The sequence below is a fragment of the Anser anser genome (assembly GCF_964211835.1).
Source record: "Anser anser genome assembly, chromosome: 2".
In the NCBI taxonomy this organism is placed as follows: Eukaryota; Metazoa; Chordata; class Aves; order Anseriformes; family Anatidae; genus Anser; species Anser anser.
The window spans coordinates 117,881,811-117,894,412 of record NC_139721.1 but is presented as its reverse complement, the minus strand read 5'-3'; the positions used below and the strand labels follow the sequence as shown (position 1 = coordinate 117,894,412).

The following is a 12,602-nucleotide window of genomic DNA, read 5'->3' as shown; positions in this document are numbered from 1 at the left end:
CCTCTGGGGGTAGTTTGTACCATAAGCGTGAATACTGGAATATAACAATTGTTACTCTGAGGTGAAATTTTCTGAATTTATTTGGTTAAATAGCTGAAACACAATCATCTTTCCCAAGGCTTTTCTCCCTGGTTCTATAGTGACTAAAACAAATGGGAAAACCAAATTCAATTGCTCTTATTTTCTATTCTACATATGTGTACTATCCGAATTGCATTCATTCATTAAATATCCTTTGTTCCCCCTGCAAACAGAGCTATGAATGACAACACTGCAATGAAATTTTTAAGGAATAATTGCCCATAAGAATTAGCCCAAAGTAGCAAACATGGAAAACAACCTTGTGTTTGACAAGTGTTTCAGAGCCAGTGGGTGAAGAAGGAACAAAATTAGGGCGAGTGCTGTTTTACACATAAAATTGCAAGTCTCAGACTACCTTGCAGAGATACAGTGATGGATAGTGATGCATCTAGGGACACAATAAAATCCAGCATGACACATGAAGAATCAAGGTACAGAAGAAATAAACCAAGTAGTTTGGCTGCTTGACTGGGGCAAGAGATTGCAGGGGAGTAACAGACCACATCACAATATTTGCTGTTATTATCAGGAACTATGCAAGCAATTCTGCAACTGAGGTAGCCCTCACCTCACAGCAGCTGTTATTCACGGTGTTATTCACGGATATTGCCTGTAGAGGATGCTGCCACTATCACTTTTGTTTCTTTGGCCTGTTGTTCTATGTTTGTATGTAGTATCAGATCTTGTGGCAAAACGATAAAGCACAGTCAGCCCTCAAGCTTTGCATTGCAATTGGGATATGTATTGTGTATTTTCTGCTGGTAGCAAAGCTTATGGAAATACTTTCAAGATTAAGCCCTTTGAGGCCATTTGGCAGCTGAAGAAGAGCTGTAAGCTCTTCTTCACTGTTTTGCAGTTTGTGTGTGTACATGTGTCTGGTAATATAGGATCAGGCCTTAGTAGCTGCAAGTTTATGTATCCCCACTGAAACTGGTGGTCCGATAGGTTTTCAGTAAATATAAAACACCATCTCACTGACTCCGACTTCTGGTTTTAAATCTACCATGTTGATTTTTGTTCCACTCCCATGATCCTGATGAAAGACACAGTTCATAAATGTTGTATGTTTATAATTTCCTGCTTCCTCTGCTTTCTTCACAGATTGCAATATGGACCTTTCTATAGGAATTGATATTTCAAGGCATACACGGCCAGCATCTTCACTGCTTCTGAAACAGAAATTGCAAACATTCCTCCCCAAACTTTTACACCAAATGAAATCGCGGCCAAGTGTCTGTTGTAAAACTGGCTTTCCAGTCAACATTAGGTTCAAATTTCAAGTATTGGCACAGGCCAAAAAATTAATCTTTGAGTCTGATTTTGAGGACTATAATGAAGGGATCATCCAGAAGTTCTTAGATGCACAGGCCACAGTGGACACTTACCTGAATGTGGACTTCTTACAGGCAATTCAGGAGAAGTTCTTTAGTGCAACCTCTGCTAAAGTGAAGGTAATTTAATGGTGTGAGTATACAAATTGGAAAAATTACGTAGTTTCAAATTTGTTGACTCTGATGCTGACTACTGCAGGGAAGCAAAAAGGTAGCTCAGGAATTGGTGGTCTCAAAGGCTTGACCTAATCTCTTCTGAAGTGAAAGGAATCTTTCCATTTAAGTGAAAAAAAAAAAATCTCATTGAAATGTTTCAGGATCATTGCCTTGACAGTTTACTTTTAATAAGGTGCTGACTCAGTAAGGCACTGGGCACGTTGTATAGTAGCTGTTTGAATATTTTCACTTGCTAAGGTCTCTGTTAAGGAACACCTTACTGAGAAAGGACATGTTTGCCCTTGTAAGGGTAAATACATCAGAAGAAGAGACCGAGGGGTGACCTTATTAACGTTTATAAATATGTAAATGGTTAGTGTCAGGAGGATGGAGCCAGGCTCTCGTCAGTGACATCCAATGATAGGATAAGGGGCAATGGGTGCAAGCTGGAACATAGGAGGTTACACTTAAATAAGAGACAAAACTTTTTTACGGTGAGGGTGACAGAGCACTGGAACAGGCTGCCCAGGGGGGTTGTGGAGTCTCCTTCTCTGTAGACTTTCAAAACCCACCTGGACACATTCCTGTATGACATGATTTAGGTGTTTCTGCTCTGGCAGGGGGATTGGACTAGATGATCTTTCAAGGTCCCTTCCAATCTCTAATATTCTGTGATTCTGTGGTATGGGACATCCATCTGGCCGGTTGGGGGTAGCTGTCCCGGCCGTTACCCAGAGATGATGGAGTAGATGCAGCTCAGATGGCATCCAACTGAAGGTTATCTTGCAGAAAAGAAAATCTTTGCTTCTTCAAACTTCTTTTCCACATTCACATATAGGAGAACTCCTCTGACATCAGTGAAAACTCTTCATTGTTTAAGTCACAGCAGAGCTGGTCTTCAGGCTAGCATACTAAGAAAATGACACATATAATACAATAATAGCAATGCTAAGAAATGGGTGGCAAGACAGATCCCTCACATAGGAGTGTTGTCAGAGAAAAGAGAGTTTTGTGTTCTTTTCTTCTTGCTCTTTTTCCACTGTGCATGTTTTAGGTCTACCACAAAGTAGTGGAATTTGAACTACCTTGTAGTCAGTTTCCAGCGCAAACTGTACTTTTCACACTGACACAGCTTTTAATATCTCTTAAGTGATTCAGTGTTATTCCCTTTCCTGACAGGTTCTGTTAGTGTTTTCAGATGGACTGGACGATGCACTGGAAGATCTCAGAAAAGCAGCCGATTCTTTTCGCTTCAAAGGTATTAGGGCACTACATCAATGCTCCGGCCTCCTACTGACACATGAACCAATGTATTGTTCTGCCACTACAACTTTCCTAAATAACATGACTCTCCCCATTGAGGGTATTCCTCGCAAGTCACTGGGAGAGTGTTTGCTTCTCCACGTGTATCAATGTTTGTGATGTTCAGAATTATTATCCATTCTAGGGTATTTGCATGGGGTTTTTCATCTTTAGTTGTACTCTTGAGCTAATATTTTAATGTAGTAAATGAAGACTGTTTATTATTATTATTATCTATTATTTTAAGCTACAGATTTTTTCTTCTGGGTTTGATCTATGTTAAAATATTCTGCAATACAGATCTAAAGTAGAAATTAAGCAGAGGCTGGTTCTAAGCTTAGGGTAGACACTTAGCTTCTGGAAGTACTTCAGGATGAATTCCACTGCAGAAAATTACTCTTTCAGTACAAGATACCTTCCTTTTATTGTGTTCCTTTGGCTTGTACTTTTCTGTAGCTTTGCCATCAAACAGAGGCTGTTGGTTAGAACCTTTTCTGTCACATCACTGCATGTTCCAAGGTTCCCACTGCCTTAAATGCAAGTGGTAGAAAGAGTGGAAAGTGAGGATAAAAGATTTCCTCAAAAACTGACCTCACTTCATTCTACTGTAAGATAGGCCAAAGATGTATCTACAATAAGAAGAAAATTTTAATGACTGATTAAAATGTGCGATGTAAAATACAATTCTCTTGTGACCTAAAGAGGAATGCTGACTTTATTTGTCAGCAGGAAAGATCAAATGGAAGCTGAGGAGCCCTGAAATCAATTTGTATGAATATGTAATTCAGTAGGTAAAGGTAGACAGATCATCTGAGACTGGCCTCCAGCTGAAGAAATGGCTTGAGCAAGCTTTAGTTCCCTCTTCCCACTGTTATCCCCATGAACCATTCCATTCATGGGTTGATAGATATTTGAAGAAACACTTCCAGGGTGCAGAGGGCCTGAGATTTTCCTGCTTTCTGGAGGGCACCTTCAGCAGCTAGAGCAGTCCCTCTTACTGACAAATGTAGTGCCAGATGTTAGACCCAAATCTGTTTTCTGTGGAAGAGAAGAGTTTTACACTTCTCTTTGGACACTGAGGTTAGCTCTTGAGCAGAAGTAGCAGTTCAGTCTGTCAGCTGGGAGAGAAGTTAACTGGAAGATAACTAGTCTTAATTTTTGTCTCATGTGTTGTTCTCAATGGCTTGATTTCTTTCAACATGCTATAAAATTTAAGTTTCAGAGAATTGCTATTATTCGCAATCATGTTGTTGGTTAAATAATATAGGTCAGGCATTCACAAACTTCAATCTATGCTTATGTTGAAGGCCTTGATGCACTTCTATTAGTTGGTCTGGACAATACACAGAATTTGACTGAACTTCGAGAAATAGAGTTTGGCAGAGGTTTTGAAAACAACGAACCTCTGAGTATTGAATTTGCGGATATTGCACGCATCTTGCAGAACAGCCTTGTAAGTCCTTTTGTGATATAAACAAAATGGGGGAAACAATCTTTTTTTTTTTTTTCTTTTTATTTTGTAATCAACTTTACACAAATGCTATGTTGCTTGTCATTTTTTCAGGATACTGTTGCAGAAAGAAAATGCTGTGATGTTTTTTGTAAATGCCTTGGAGAAATTGGTGAACGTGGTGCCCGGGGAATTCCTGGAAGTAAGGTAAGAGAGCTGCGGTAGATGCTACATAAGAATTTCTTTATTATTTCAAGGTTTATTTGTGTTTTGTGGTAATTTGAAGCATGCATGCAGGTGCCCACAGCCCTTGCTATTAGGATTTATGAAGAAGAAACATGCAATGTGATCATTTCTCTACTGCATGTTCCTATTGCAAAAGTATTTTTTTAATGAAAATCATTCAGACACATAGAAGTCTTTAAGCACTCTTTGCAGAATTCAGCAGAAAGTAGAGAGAGATTTCAAAATGGTTTCTGATTAACCAAGAGCCTTTTTAGCTAACTGTGAATAATAAACTTCCAGTTGCCAAACTAAGAGTAGAAAATAATAGTTCTTCTTCACTAGATGTGAATTTCATCCTTTTGTGTGTTCTGGTTATTCTGAATATTCTCTACTGTAAGTTTCTCCTTATCAATACAGCACTAATTTACAGCGTTTCCTTAAAGCTTTTATATTGTCTCCTTTATTGTTTGTTTTAAATATTGCAGTTTTCACCACTTCTACAGCATAATAGTAGACCTCATTATTAAAGCTTTTGGTATATGTAGTTTCCATTTGTCTTGTGTTCTTTTCATTCCATTACTTCTGCTTATTCCAGTAACACACTAAATAACTTGTATTTGTAGTTTACACTCTTCAATTATCTGGTTTCAGTTAAAACCATTTTTGGTTATCTCTTAGCACGGGTATAGTCTTGCAATAAGTATTCATAAAACAGTTTACTGATCTCTTCTGTTAGTCTTGTTGATATTCTTACACCTGCTTTATTGAAATATCTGGATTATAGTGCTCAGACAAAACAGTATTCAGAATGTACTTGTAGTTGTATTGCAGGTAGACAGGCATGATGCCTTGGGTTGCACAACTTACAATTTTAAAAGCACATTCTTGCAGCACAAAATTGTCTCATTCTTGTTCATTTTCATTCCTAGAAATTCTGTCTGTTCTTACTTCTCTGAGAGATTTTTTTTTCTTTTTAACCTGAGGATGTGAGGTTTGCATCACTTCAAATACAAAGTTGCAATATTCCTAAAGTCTTTGTAAGGTATTGCAAAACCTTTGTCCTAACAAATTTCCACTTCCTTATATTTTTCATTTCACCTTAGAATTTCATTACTGTATAATATTTCCTTGTCAAAATCGCAAAGGAAGATACTTAGTTTGACCAAAAACCCACTGGGCTTTGTTAATTCATTAAGCAGTTTCATGAAATAGTATACTGAACTCTTATATTGGACATTGTTGCACTGTGGTGTATTTTTTTCCCCACAACCATGTGAAGTATTCTGGAATTGTGCAGAGTGGCTGTATAACTGCAATTGGAGAAGCCTGCCCTCTCCAGCATAACCAGATCCAGTTTCCAAGAAATGTTTTCTATCTGCATGTGCAGACTAATCCAATACTAATGAACCCATGTGCTTGGAGAACAGTTTATCATCTCTTATGTTCCCATTTTTTCAGGGAAGTGCAGGTTACAGAGGAATTCCTGGTCATCCTGGCGAGGAAGGTGGGGTTGTAAGTAAACACTCTTTCCTGCTGCAATCATTTTTGTTGGTGCCTAGATCTGTCTGCATTTACTCATTCACACAGCATCATCAATATTAACCTAAAATGTATTTAAGCAAAGTGTGTCTTAAGGTAAATATATGGACTTAATTCTCTATGTATCTGTACTTCACCATAATAACTAATAGCTTTTGATGTAAGAACAGCATCAGTTAGAAAGAATCATACAACAACATCTTATGTGGTATATTTTTGAGTAATTTATGTGATCGTTTTCCATGACAGACTCTAGACAGATTGTGTGATAATCTCAGAGCCATCTCTTCCCTTCTTAGCATGACTGAATATCTTATAACTGGGTAACAAAATTATATTTTGTAGTGTTTTGGTGATGTTCTAAGTCCTTTGCAGTGTGCTGTTCCTTTCATAGAATTCAGCATAATGTGCATATGCCAAAGTCCAGTCCCCTGGGAGTATTTCTTCTTTTGCTGTCTAGAAATAAACAAAAATCCCATGAAGAATAAGTAACTTCCTTAGCACTAAAAGCATAGAACTAGGTTTACAGCACTGCCCCCATTACATGGATGTCACTCCTAACTAAAGGTCAGAAGCCTGCAAGCCAAGAACAAGCCAAGGATTTCTCTCTGCACCTAATTGTAAAGTCTGCATTGGAGTAGTTCCAATTCTCACAGTAGATTGGTCAGCCTGAATTTGCCTTTGGTGAAACTACTTAGGGCAAGTCAACCTCCTGTTAAGAGGAAGACAGTAATGAAGAAAAGCAGTTGTCATCTAAGTTTATCAAGAAACTTCATTGGGATGGTGGTTTAACAATTTCTTTGGAAATCACTGGTTGTAACTAGTTGCTACAGAAAATTTCCACAGAATTATTTAAGATACATTATTTCATGATATAACATGTAACAATCTTCATATGGGTGAATCTTAACATTCCCTTTTGCTTCTTAAGGGGGGCAGAGGTCCAATTGGTTTCAATGGGACTCGAGGAGACAGGGGATGTACAGGTGCCAGAGGCCTTAAGGCAAGTATGTCGCTTAGAAGCATTTCGTAATCTTGTTTTCCATGAAACTGTTTTTTGTACTGTGCTGTATTCCTGAGGTATGGATGGAGAGCAAGACCTCCAGCTGTAAGAACAGACAATTTTTGCTGTCTCAAAAGAACTTTTTGAGAGGTACTTTGTGTATTCAAAGTCTGGTCAAATGGCATGGGATTTTGCTGACTCAGTAATTGCCGATGTCTTTACTATCACAAACTCCAGACTGGCTGCAGGTAAAACTACTAAACTTTACAGAATGAGAATGAAAATGAAGGCTGTACCATCTTCGTACAGGAAGGGGGTCAGTCCCCTGTGTGGTAGGAGGGGAATGGTTTCCAATAGGGGTTACAAATACTGAGCCCATCAGGCCTCTGCATAGCAAACTTGTGTCCTGCTTCTGAAGCTTGATTTAAAAAATAAAAATAAAAAATTGTCACCAAATTTCATTCACGTTTATTTTCAATTTCAGGGCTACAGAGGTTATCAGGGAAGTCAGGTATGTGTTTGCATGTGTGATCAATTTTCTTTCAGGACAACTGTGCTCTGCTTCATTTTAATTCATTATTACTTTGTGTAATATAATGTAATAGTGTTTATTACTATAAACACTATAGCAAGGAAGGAATAGCATAAAAACCTTAGAGTATTTAATATACTATCGACATGATTGTATAAGAGTGGATTTAAGTATGAGATGCTAAGTCTTATTTGTATTGAGAGTTTAGGATGGTTGCAGTCATAATTGATTTACTCTAATTGACAAGAAAGGAGTTTACTTCCTATTTTAGTCGTCTGTCAAGGCAGTAATTCAGGTCGGCTGAATTTCATATTCTGAATGTTGAGGAAGCAGAGGAGAAAGGGTGGGGGGGAAGACTGACTGATATCTATTGCAGATTTAGGCAGTATTTTTCAGTCGTTATTGACACTTTTTCAATATCCAAACTTCTTTTCAGCTATTTTTGTCACTCACTGATATTGCAACTCTACTTATTTAGCCTTTCAAACATACATGTTCATCAAAGAGAGATTGTTACCAATTTGTTAATAAAAAGTGAATTCTGGAAGACAGTGATCAGAATGGCAGTATTAGGTTCCAAGCTAGAGCAGTTAAAATGGAATTTAAATTGTATGTCATGCTTTCATGACAAAAACACCCCTAGAAAAGATTTAGGAGCCTCAGAGACTTGGAAGACATTTATTTCCATCCTGAGAACCTGCACATGTGAGGAAGTTCTGAGTGTGTTTTTTGATACCTCAACTCTGTTTAGAGTACTGCTCTCTACTGACTTTTTAAATCCTCCTATGTATTTTTCTTTCCTATTCCATTTTCTGTTCTGTTTCCTGAAATAATTTGTCCTCCTTTAAGTATCTGAAACATCTCATTATAGAGAAGGGAGAGTACTTGCTGACGATTTTGACTTGTTCAAATTGAATTGTACAGTGGGAATTACCAGGAGCAAAAACCCTACTGAAATCTAATGAAAATGTGAATATTTCATTATGTTGTGTCATCAAATCCACTTTTTATTTCAACTAAAAATATTAAACTTTCAGCATATAAAAAATGAATCTAATACTGTTAACTTAGTAAGGCTGAAGATGTTTATTGAAGTCTGCAAGGAATTTTAATACAACTATTTGGAAAAAAAGGCAATACAGAATACTTAATACAATGAAGTTTAGATCAGGCTGTCTGAGGTAGGAAATGAGCGAGGGAGAAAATAAGACTTGAGCAAGAGTCAGGACTGTTTACTTCTTCTTGAATACTTAATTCAAGAAATTTTTGTTTATGGTGTTAATTTTGCCAAAATGTACAGCCACCTGATTTTTCTTGTAGTACATTTAAAACTGTTAAAAATGAGTAACACTTTTCCTCAGGAACTTTACCTTGGTGGTTTTGAAAATTCAATTTAACATCAAAACCTACAAAACTATTGCATCTGTAGAGTCTGTCAGACTGAGACTCCTGTTGGTATAACTGACATTTATAACATGCTGTTGTGCCACATTCAGTGATTTGTTGAATACCTTTTCAGATCTCAGGTAGTAAAATGACTGTGGTCTCGGCAAATTTCATTTATTATTAAAAGTAAGAACATCACAGTTAATTCTTTTCTTATATCCAGTAATGAAAGAGGGAAGCACTTCAAAATATCTTTAAAAATGAATGTATTGCATGGCCAGATCTGAAACATTGTGGAGGATGCATAAATGAAGTGATTTTCTGACAGCTATAACTCTATTCAGCGACTTCATTCTTTATTTCCAGAGCAAGTTAACATCACAAAATCCTCAGGTTTGAATAGGTATTTTTATGACAAATTGACTTCCATAAATGGTTGCAATGTGGTGATTGATTTCTGCAAAGTGAAGAGAAGAGCAGGGCTTGTTTGCATGGGAGCAGGGTTGCTCTTTACGTGGCACAAAAGGCAAGATAGACTGACTTTTTCTTTAATCTCTTTTCCTAGATCAGCCAGAAGCAGCCCTCTTACTTGTATTTATAGTGTTGTCTTCTCAAGCTTGCTATGCAAGACTACAATTAGTCTTGTGCTAATTGTACAGCTGCTACATTGATTCCACGAATACCTTGGCAAATAGTGCCTTCATTAGTTTTGGAGGTGTTAACCTTTTGAATAATACTATTTTATATCACGGATGTCAGGATTGATCCTGATGGAAACAAGCATTACATTGCCAAAACAATGATTTTTTTTAACATGTCCCAAAGCCTAAGATAAACTTTCTGTAATTGTTCTTATCATGGTTATTCTTTTTAGCTTTTCAATACACCTTTCACAGTAATAAAATGAGTTTTAAAAACAAATAAACAATTCAGACATATAAGGTAGTTGTATTTCAGAATATACCTAGTTTTTGAAGGTGCTGCAGTTGTGAAAAACCAGCATATAGCAAAGCACAATTTAAATCCTGGATAAGATCTGTAGTTTTAACAATTGTTCTTATTAACTGTTCTTAACTATGAACTCTTTTAGAAGTTAGTAATTCTTTTTAAATTCTTAATTATTAGCTCCTAGTTATTATTCTTAATTATTCCTGCTAACCATCAAAAAAAGCTATTCTTTTTCAAGTATCCAAAAACAGGATCAACACCTCTTTCCTTGATCAAGGACACAAGTGGACTGATGCTAATATGATGGCTTTTTGCTTATTGCTATAGGGTGAACACGGCGATGGTGGACTTGATGGCATTGATGGAGAGCAGGTAAGCTATGCTTCAAATGTGTAGTTCAATTAAAAACCTATTTAACCTATTTTGAACCTATTTCAAGGTTCAAAGGCACAGATTTCTGCCTCTTTGAATGGGCTTTAAACCTGAACAGAAAATCAGTTTAGTGTTTGGAGTTACATGTCTAATAGAAGTTGGATCCTGTCAGACAGAATTTGTGAACCGCATTTATCAGAAAGAACATTCATTATTTTTTATAATTTCTTCCCTCTTTGTGAGTCTAGGGAGACAATGGACCTCCTGGGCTTTCCGGAGAGAAAGGCAGCCCTGGAAAACGGGTGAAGTATCATTTATAGTAACAAGATTTTACAAAAATGTCTTTCTGAAGTGTAATGCCTGTGACTTTTTCTCTAATATATTATAATATCTAATATATATAGCTGCCTGTTCTCATATATGATGAGGCCTCTGCTGCAAATCAGTGTAGCTCCACTGATTTAAACAGATCTGTGTTATCTTGTCTGGCCTCTCTCTACCACAGATACTGTCTCTACCCACACCAGAATTGTTTGTACTCTTTTTATAACTTTAGGGCAGAAAAGGCCCCAGAGGAGAATCAGGTGAACGAGGAGAACCTGGTCTAAGAGGGGATCATGTAAGTGTATTTCTTCATTTTTGTTAGGTTGCACTAATTTGTGCTTATATTTTCTGAAGGAGCTGCCTGAGATATAAGTTATTTGAAGAGTTTTTCATGATCCTAGATGGTGCAGTACTTTCCAAAGAGTATGGCATATTCCAGGAGTTCTGTGCTCTTCAGATGCAGATGGACTTGTGTGTTTTGATGCGTTGCTTGGAAGCAGATGTTTAAGCTTCAGGTCTCCAACTTGTTCCTTGCATTTTTGTTTTATTTATTTGTTTTTACCATGGACAGATAACTCCTTTTGGAGCTGTTTAGTCCTACCCTGTGGTTCTCACCTAATAGAGGGATTTCTCTATCACTTAAAACCCAAGTGAACTGACTCTTTGTTATAAATTTATAATGATGCAAAGGCAAGTTACTTCTTCATGCTGACATTTCTTCAATGCATGCTTTAGAGCTCTCTATATAAATGCAGACTCTGAGGGCTAAAATTTCAGTGGAGGTGTACTACAACTTTGTCTTATACGTATTTCAAAGATCTTCGTTCTAGAGTCAAGGATAATGTGATGACTCCTGTCTTCTAACACTTATGAAAGAAATCAGGTGCCATGGTAACTTGGCCTCTTTGAGGGATCAGGATTTTATATGTGTCTAGCATTAAGTGGATAAATGAAACTCCATTCTAGTATGACCCTGTATGAGAATCGGTAGCTAGGTGTGATCTTAATTCAGTTAACAATACCCAAACAACCAGAACAGCATCACATTTTCAAGATTTGCTTTGTTGCCCATTGGAAATATTTATTTTTACCTCTTTGCAGAAGAGGTAACTGTGGACTTTGCAGAAGAGCTTATATAGCGTTCTTGCAAGCGTGTTCATTCAAAATAATGTTTATATTCCTTTTTGGCTGCAATAATAAATGTCATTAATCTTATTTCCATATCTTGTGTCTGTAGTTAGATTAACAAAGGTATAGTCACTGAAAATGCTTAACTTTCTGCTTAACTTTTCCAGGGAGATCCTGGGATTAACAATAATGTTCCTGGTCCTAAGGGTGAAAAGGGAAACTCAGCATGGCAGGTAAGCAAGTAATTCTGCATTAAGAAGAGTAAGGGTTTGGATAATTGCCAAGTTGTATTGGCTGTCCATTGACAAAGCAGCTCTTTTCTTTCATTTTTCAGTTTGCCTTTAGTGTGTATATGCAACACAGAAAACTTTAAAATGTGCATGATGTTGGGTTTTGTTTTGTTTTATTTTTTCATTAAAAGAAAAACAAAGAGTTAATGAAGACTATGGTAATATTCTCATGGAATACACCATCAAACTGGGCTTGAGCTAAAGCAAGATATGGATTTAGTATAAATATATCATTCTATCTCAATTTTATATCACCAAATAGAGAGATTCCTGGTGATGGGCTGCAGGGATTTTTTTAAAAACCCTGCTGGGAAAAATGTGTTGGATACTGTAAATGTGTTGGATGCTGTACCCACTTTACTATGTAACTGCTATTTTCTCATGGTGACGAGACTCCAAAACTCCATTTTGGCCTGTAGAACATAAGAACTTGGTTATGTGCTGATAAAGTGATGTCTGAATTTTTACTGGGTTTTTGAGCCATACTGCAAGAAAGTAAATCTAACACAAGAGCGCAGCCCATTAACTGTCACAC

General features: G+C 37.0%; 1 protein-coding gene across 2 annotated transcripts in view; it reads left to right on the top strand.

Moving 5' to 3' along the window:
- The window catches only part of COL6A6 (collagen type VI alpha 6 chain), a 52,319-nt gene that overhangs the window by 19,261 nt on the left and 20,456 nt on the right, over window positions 1-12,602 (top strand). For both annotated transcript variants that reach the window (XM_083825693.1, XM_083825694.1), the window contains 11 exons: window positions 1,183-1,532; window positions 2,748-2,826; window positions 4,178-4,323; window positions 4,435-4,527; window positions 6,004-6,057; window positions 7,016-7,087; window positions 7,572-7,598; window positions 10,281-10,325; window positions 10,574-10,627; window positions 10,882-10,944; window positions 11,945-12,010. In XM_083825693.1, coding sequence (XP_083681819.1) covers window positions 1,183-1,532; window positions 2,748-2,826; window positions 4,178-4,323; window positions 4,435-4,527; window positions 6,004-6,057; window positions 7,016-7,087; window positions 7,572-7,598; window positions 10,281-10,325; window positions 10,574-10,627; window positions 10,882-10,944; window positions 11,945-12,010 — 1,049 coding nt within the window. The remainder of the gene's footprint in view (window positions 1-1,182; window positions 1,533-2,747; window positions 2,827-4,177; window positions 4,324-4,434; window positions 4,528-6,003; window positions 6,058-7,015; window positions 7,088-7,571; window positions 7,599-10,280; window positions 10,326-10,573; window positions 10,628-10,881; window positions 10,945-11,944; window positions 12,011-12,602) is intronic.